Source organism: Solanum verrucosum, unplaced genomic scaffold, assembly GCF_900185275.1.
Source record: "Solanum verrucosum unplaced genomic scaffold, falcon-dt-bn FXZP01000165.1, whole genome shotgun sequence".
Taxonomy (NCBI): Eukaryota; Viridiplantae; Streptophyta; class Magnoliopsida; order Solanales; family Solanaceae; genus Solanum; species Solanum verrucosum.
This window is the reverse complement of record NW_026020340.1, coordinates 1,400,670-1,409,354: the sequence shown is the minus strand read 5'-3', so window position 1 is coordinate 1,409,354 and position 8,685 is coordinate 1,400,670. Positions and strand designations below refer to the sequence as shown.

The 8,685-nt window shown below is 29.2% G+C and overlaps 1 protein-coding gene across 1 annotated transcript; it reads left to right on the top strand.

The window, feature by feature from the left end:
- The first annotated feature begins 3,214 nt into the window (after positions 1–3,214).
- LOC125836975 (F-box protein CPR1-like) lies at positions 3,215–4,506 on the top strand. The gene is made up of 2 exons (XM_049516117.1): positions 3,215–3,223; positions 3,406–4,506. Exons 1-2 carry the CDS (start codon positions 3,215–3,217, stop codon positions 4,504–4,506), a joined length of 1,110 nt encoding a protein of 369 aa, XP_049372074.1.
- Positions 4,507–8,685: the final 4,179 nt, after the last annotated feature.

Sequence of the window (8,685 nt, the reverse complement as noted above, 5' to 3'; positions counted from 1 at the left end):
TATTTGCTTATGTATGATTGAAACATTTCCCATTTTTCGGTTATCATATTACAATCTCTTGTTTTTATTAGTTTATCTATCGATTGCATATCTTTTTGTTTCAAATAATATTTATCAAAAGTTTATTTATTTCATTTTCCTAGGTAAAGTTCATTTCATTTTCAAATTATAATCAACTCAAAATATTTGATGTATACTAAATTTACTTAGGTCTGATGCTTTTATAATAAAATGGTCTCATCATATATTTATAGGCCAATTAACGAATCGAAAGCTTCTAATATTATTCCCTTTTTATTATTATATACACAAAATTCACTAACTAAAATTTTCTATTTTAACAATCTCTTATCACTATTATATCAAGTAAAAATTAAAGCCAATTTTCTTTTTCGAAGTATAGTATCACTTAGTTCAGCTTCATTGAAATTTTTCTAATTGTAGTTTCTCAATTAAATTATTAATATGGTCAATCACGAGAAATGATATAAAAAAAATGTGACTTTGAATGAGATCTCACGTAAATATTTTTATTATCTATCTATCTATATAAAAGAAATAAATAGCCCTGGCTACTTTCACACATATAACATAGAAATACACATTTAATTTTTCATTGATTGTCATCACTGTTTAATCTAACTTTAGGAAAAAAAATATGTAAAGAATTTTGTAATGATAATAAAATCGACTTTGTGTAGTTAGATAAAGCATGTGATAGGCCAAATGCAGAATTTTCTGTCAATTCTTTTATATATCTCTTAAAAAAAGTGTTAAAAGATATTATAACAAAAATAATTTTTGGCGGTAATAAATATGAATATTAACAAAGAGTGTTAAAGTCATTACGGCCATTGGTTAATTAATATTCAGCCCTCGAGATGGTATATTTTCCATATCTATTTATCATTTATCGTTGGATCAACTGGTTGAGGATATTGTACAGAAACCAGATTGCCTTTTAAGTTTGAACCACGATATTGCAATGTCTATTATTATTGTGATGGACTGGGTATTATTAGGGTTTATGTTGATTTTTTGAACCAAACTCACTTTTACAATGGAATAACTGCACGGGAAAATTAATTGTACTTCCCATTCCAAAATTTTCAGTGAAGAGATAATATATTTTTTTTAATTTGAGAATGAGTTTTGATTCAAGTAGTGGTGATTATAAGATCCTCAAGATTCCCCAGGACAGAAATAAAGGTCCCAAAGTACGTATTGTAACGATATGGCATCTGAGCCTAACTCTACCTCAAAAGTTAGCTCATGAGGGGAGAATTGTTCAAGTACATATGAGTAGACCACCAGTCTATTTCCCAATTAATGTGGAACTTTTACCCACTCTAACACCCCCATCACGCCCAGGCCAACTGGAGTGTGGACCAGGAGCCCAAACGAAAATAAACCTAGTTCTAATATCATAGAAAGAATACGGCACCCGAATCTAACTCAACCCCAAAAGCTAATTCATGAGGAAAGGATTGTCCAAATCCATATAAGCATACCATCGGTCCATTCCTCAACCAATATAGTACTTTTACCCACTCTAATACGTATCTAGTGAAATTCTCATGTTGAAAAGTGGTTCTCGGAGAAATATTGATCAACATCACTGTGGCTATCACAATATGGTGCTTGTTATGCATTCATTGACATTTATACATGGGGCATTTCATTGGCTTGCTACTTCAAGAAACTATTTTGTGGTTTTATTTAATATTTCCTATAAAATGTATGGAGAGATACAATTGTCGGATCAAATATTTTTGCTTGAGCAACATTGATATTGGTATTTCAAAATTGGAAGGAATGCTTTGTTCTTATTCTAATGTGTATCATCACGGGAAACACACTTCTAAGTTATGGGTGATGAAAGATTATGGTGTCAAGGAATCTTAGGATGCTATATTTTTCATAGCATATCTCGATATTATTACACTCGTACTATTTGCAAATGGGAAAGTGTTATCCTAGTGCATACATCATCAACACATGGACAATGCATATTGGAGACAGAGAGGACCCGTTACCTTATTGCCTCGGAGTCTCAGTCAGAATGTATTCGCTTTTACAGAAAGCTCAATCTCTCCAAAATTACTTATTTGATATTTATTTATGTATGATCGAGACATTTTTTTTTTCATTTTCTAAGTATAATATTACAATATTTGATTGTTATTAATTTATTTATCTTTTAGATTAATTCAAATTGTATTTACAATAGCTTTCTTATTTCATATCTCTAGGAAAGAACATGAGTCATTTATTTTATTAGAGAAGTGTTAGGATTTGAATATTCTAGTTTTTATTTAAATATTTTATTTTAGTCTGCTTATTAAGTTTATTTTTTATAATTAGTTTTTTAACAACCAGAAAGGGGACATTTGAACTTGACCTCCTTTTACATCTTGGAACAAGAGAAATGTTATCCTATTAAGATTTTGATCCAATTATTTTTTCAAAACAAAACAACTATATTACATTTAAACTACAGAAAAGTATTCAAGGTGGATCGTTATTTATATACTATAAATTTTACATTGAATATTCTTCTTAGTTGGATATTATTTTTAAATTTAATTCTATAAATGTTGTAGTTTGATTTGGATAATGTATTATTGAATTGATGACTGTAGTTTTAAATTTTGAAGACCAACCTTATGGAAAGTAAATCAAACAATATTTATGTTTTTTTTCCAAAAATAAATAAAATTGATAATTTTTTAAGGAAAATAAATAAAGTCATATTTATGTTTTTCACAAAAATAAATAAAATCATCTTATAAACAACCAATTGAAAGGGGGTTTTGAACCTGGCCTCTTTTTACATCTTAGGACAAGAGAAATCATGTCCTGTTAAGACATTTTAGTTGGATATTAATTGGATAACTAAATAAAATCATATTTATGTTTTTCCCCAAAATTAATAAAATCATCTTATAAATAAGCCCAACATTCATCCTAGTAGTATACAAGAAGAAAAACTCTAGCATTCAAATTAAAACTCTAAAAATGTCAAATTGTCAAGAAAAGAACAAATCAGTTCTTTCTAATCAAATTTCTGAAGGTATATATATCTATTTCTTTCTGTTGAGTGTATTAATTTCTTAATAACGATAATTTCTTGAGTCAGTTTCATACGATCTTAGATGCAGGACAAAGAGTTGTGGAGTTGTCAGAAAAAACAAAATTAATGAAAATTATTGATATGAATCAGGTAAGTTCTCCACTTGAAATTTTCTAAATATTGTTACTCCATTAGTTTGCTAGTAGTAGATAGAAGAAATAAAATAAAAAATCTAGTTAATCTTTTCTAAACTCTTGGTTGATCATATAACATTTGAATTCTTGGAAAACAAGTTTTTGATAGCACATTTTTGTCCTATCTTTGCCATGCAGGTTCATTTTCAAGAAGAAACACTAACGGACATTCTCAGCAGGTTACCAGTGCGATCTCTTCTTCGATTCAAGTGTGTATCAAAATATTTGAAAACGTTGATTGATGACCCGATATTTAGGAAGCAACATCTTAATCGTGCAAAGAATGACCAAAATTCCCAAAAGTTTCTCTTTTACACATGTCTCCTTTTGGAAGATAGATGTTCCATATCTTGTTATCCTCTATCGTCGGATCAACAGGTTGGGGTACGGGAACTGGATTTCCCTTCAAATCTTAAACCACAATATTGTGATGTCTATTGTTGTTGCGATGGTTTGGTAATTATCAAGGTTTATGAAAATAATCCAGGACGTTACTCATTTTTGCTATGGAACCCCTCCACTGGAGAATCAATTGAACTTCCCACTTCAAAATTTTCATCAGTGGAGGAATATTCTACTTGTTATGGAATGAGTTTTGACTCGGCTAATGATGATTATAAGATCCTTAGGATTCCCAAAGGATGGAACGAATATTGCAGAGATGTACCTGGTGAAATTCTCTCGCTAAAAAGTGGTTATTGGAGAAAAATAGATGCATATCCTCATAAAATTCTCAGTAGGTTGTATGGTATCCATTCTTTGACAATTATACACGGGGCATTTCATTGGGTTGCTATGTCACGTGATACTTGTTTTGTGGTTTCATTTAATATTTCCCATGAAGTGTTTGGAGAGATCATACCATTGCCAGAGAAAATGTGGTTGGCCAACGGTCATATTGGCGTTTCGGAATTGGGAGGCATGCTTTGTGCTTATACTAACGGGTATTATCAAAGGAAGCGTACTTTTAAGTTATGGGTGTTGAAAGATTATGGTCTCAAGGACTCTTGGAATGAAGTAATATCTATAGTAGATCCTGATATTATTATAGCCTCCCCGAAATATAAATTTCCAGATGGTGAAGTGTTAATCTGGTGCGAACATTTTGAAGGCGAGGAAGGCGAGGGAAATTCATTTAGGACACAAAGAGGACCTTTTACATTATTGCCTCGAGGTAACTTTCAGAATGGATTCGCTTTCACAGAGAGCTTGATCTCTCCAAGGTTACTTATAACCTAGTATTTGCTTATGTATGATTGAAACATTTTCCCATTTTTCGATTATCATATTACAATCTCTTGTTTTCATTAGTTTATTTATCGATTGCATTTCTTTTTGTTTCAAATAATATTTATCAAAAGTTTATTTATTTCATGTTCCTAGGAAAAGATTATTTCATTTTCAAATTATAATCAACTCAAAAGATCAATTACTATCAACTAGTTGTGGCAGTGTGTCTTTTAATCATGTATAGTAAATTTACCTAGGTCTGATGCTTTTATAATAAAAATGGTCTCATTATATATTTATAAGCCAATTAACGAATCAAAAGCTTCTAATATTATTCCCTTTTTATTATTAGATACACATAATTTACTAACTAAGTAAAAACTATTTTATATCTTTAAAGTTTTATCCGATTCCTTTTTCTTAAATTGCTTGAATCTTCTCTTAAAATATCTCTCCAAATAGGAATATCATTTTTGTAGATGATTTAACGAAGCATGCCACATATATACCATATAAAGTAAATAATGTAACCTTATAAAGCCACCTTCCAATGCGGATTTCGTCTAAAAAAATAACATTTATACACTTTAAATTATGACTCCGCCTCTAATAATTAAATTAGTGGTAAGTTCCATCAAACTAAATTCATTTTAGTTCACCTCATGTACCGAATCCCAATTTTTTTCATTTCATTATTGATATTCTATCACTTATTCATGTTCTTATTTAATTTAGGCTTCTTCATAAATCAAACAATTACTTCTTCTAATTATGTTTTTTTTTCTATTGAATGTGTAATGTTTTAGCCTTAGGAATGACGTCACCCAATCCTTCATGGGAGAAATAATTATTCTTCCCACTCCAAAATTTTCACAAAAGGAATTTTCTTATTTGGAATTGAGTTTTGACTTATTGATTTATAATTAGATCCTTAAAATTCTTCGCGACAAAAACAAAGATCTAAAAAATATTGTAAAATTCTCGCATTGAAAAGTGGTTTCCGGAGAAATATTGATCAACATCATTGTGGCTATCACAATGTGATTCTTTGACATTTATACATGGGGCATTTCATTGGCTTGTTACTTCGAAAAATTATTTTGTGATTTTATTTAATATTTTCCATGAAGTGTATGGAGAGATATCACTCTTAGATCTAATATATATGCTTGAGAAACATTGATATTGCCATTTCACGATCGAAAGGAATGCTTTGTGCTTATTCTAATGTGTATCATCAGAGGAAGCACACTTTTAAATTATGGGTCATGAAGGATTATGGTGTCAAGGTATCTTAGAATGCAATATTTTTCATAGCAGATTTCGATACTTGCAAATGGAGAAGTTATATATAATAGTTTTGGTTTGAATATTTTATTTTTAATTAAATAATTTATTATATTTTGCTTATTGAATTTATTTTTTTAATTAGCTTTTTACCAATAAACTGGAAGAGGGCATTGAACCAGACCTCCTTTTACATCTTGGTGAAGAGAAATGTTGTTCTATTAAGATTCTGATCCAATGATCTTTTTAAAACAAAACAAAAAAAAACTATTGCATTAAACGACATAAAAGTATGCAATGCAGATCATATATATATATATATATATATATATATATATATATATATTATAATTTAATTACATTGAATATTCTTCTTAATTGGATATTATTTTTAAATTTAATTCTATAATTGTTATAGTTTGATTTGGATAATGTATTATTAAATTGATGACTGTATTTTTAAATTTTGAAGACGAATTTTAAGGAAAATAAGTAAAACCATATTTATGTTTTTCCCAAAATAAATAAAATTAATGATTGTAATTTTAAATTTCGAAGATGAATTTTAAGAAAAATATATAAAATCATATTAATGTTTTTCCCAAAAATAAATGAAATCATCTTATAAACAATCAACTTGAAGGAGACATTGAACCGGACCTCTTTTTACATCTTAGGACAAGAGAACTCATGTCCTATTAAGATTTTGATTCAATGGATATTAATTGGATAATTAAATAAACTCATTTTTATGCTTTTCCCAAAATAAATAAATTAATATTTATGTTTTTCCCCAAAATTAATAAAATCATCTTATAAATAAGCCCAATATTCATCCTAGCAATATAGAAAATGAAAATTTTTAGCATTCAAATTAAAACTCTAAAGATAGCAAATAGTCAACAAAAGAACAAACCAATACTTTCAAATTAAATTCTTGAAGGTATCTATTTTTTTCTTAGTTGAGTTTATTAATTTCTTATCAATGATGGTGTCTTGAGTCAGTTTCATACGATCTTAAATACAAAACAAAGAATTGTGGAGTTGTCAAAAAAAGCAGAGTTGATGAACATTGTTGATATGAACGGGTAATTTTCTAAATTTTGTTACTCCATTTGTTTGCTAATAGTATATAGAAGAAATAAAAAAAAATCAATTTATCTTTTCTAAACTCTTGGTTGATCGTATTAACATTTGAATTCTTGAAAAACAAGTTTTTGAGAGCACATTCTTATCCTATCTTGGCCATGCAGGTTCATTTTCAAGAAGAAACACTTACATACATTCTCAGTAGGTTACTAGTGCGGTCTCTTCTTCGGTTCAAATGTGTCTCAAAATATTTAGAAATATTAATGATCCGATATTTAGGAAGCAACATCTCAATTGTGCCAAGAATGACCCAAATTTCCAAAAGTTTCTCTTTTATAAATGTCCCTCTCTGGATGATATATATTTCATATCTTGTTGTTCTTTATCGTTGGATCAACAGGTTGGGGATGTACGAGAACTGGATTAATTGCCCTTTAAATCTTAGACCACAATATTGTCGTGTCTATTGTTGCTGTGATGGCTTGGTTATTATCAAGATTTATGAAAATATTGCTGGACCTTGCTCACTTTTGTTATGGAATCCTTCCACAGAGAATCAATTGAACTTCCCACTTCAAAAAATTTAGTGAAGGGATTTTTTTTGTTATGGAATGGGTTTTGACTCAATTAATGATGATTATAAGATCCTTAGGATTCCCGTGGATTGGAATGAATGTTGTAGAATACTTGGTGAAATTCTCATGCTAAAAAGTGGTTCTTGGCGAATAATAGATGTACATCCTCGTTACATTCTGAGTATGTTGTATGGTATCCATTCTTTGGCAATTATACTCGGGGCATTTCATTGGGTTGGTATGTCACGTAATACTTTTTTTTTGGTTTCATTTAATATTTCTCATGAAGTGTATGGAGCTATCATACAATTGCTAGAGAAAATGTGGTCGTGCAACATTAATATTGGGGTTTCGAAATTGGGAGGCATGTTTTCTGTTTATTCTAACGGGTATTATCAACGGAACCGCACTTTTAAGTTATGGGTGTTGAAAAATTATGGTCTCAAGGACTCTTGGAATGAAGTATTATCTATAGTAGATCCTGATATTGTTATAGCCTCCCCGAAATATAAATTTGTAGATGGTGAAGTGTTATTTTGGTGTGAACATTCTGAAGGTGAGGAAAAATTATATAGGACACAGAGCGGACAATTTAGTACATTATTGCCTCGAGGTATCTTTCAGAATGAATTCGCTTTTACAGAGAGTTAATTTGATCTCTCCAAGATTTCTTATAACTTAGTATTTGCTTATGTATAATCACTTTTTCATTTTTTTTTTTGTTTATCATATTACAATCTCTTGTTTTGATTAGTTTATCTATCGTTTGCATATCTTTTTGTTTCAATGTATATTTATCAAAACTTTATTAATTTACTTAAGTCTAATGGTTTTATATAAACGGTCTTATCATATTATAGGCAAATTAATGAAATGAAGGTCTCTAATATTTTTCCCTTTTTATTATTATATACACATAATAATTTACCAACTAAAATTTTCTATTTAAACAATCTCTTGTCGTTATTATATCAAGTAAAAATTAAAGCCAATTTTATTTTTGAAGTAGTATCACATGGTTCAGCTGCATTGGAAATTTTCTAACTATAGTTTCTCAACTTAAATTATTGATATGGTCAATTACGAGAGATGGCATAAAAAGAAATGTGACTATTATCTATCTATTTATATATCTATATAAAAGAAGGACGTAACCCCGGTTACTAGCGCACGTATAACACATAAATCACATTTAATTTTTCATTGATTGTTATCACTACTGAATCTAATATAACAT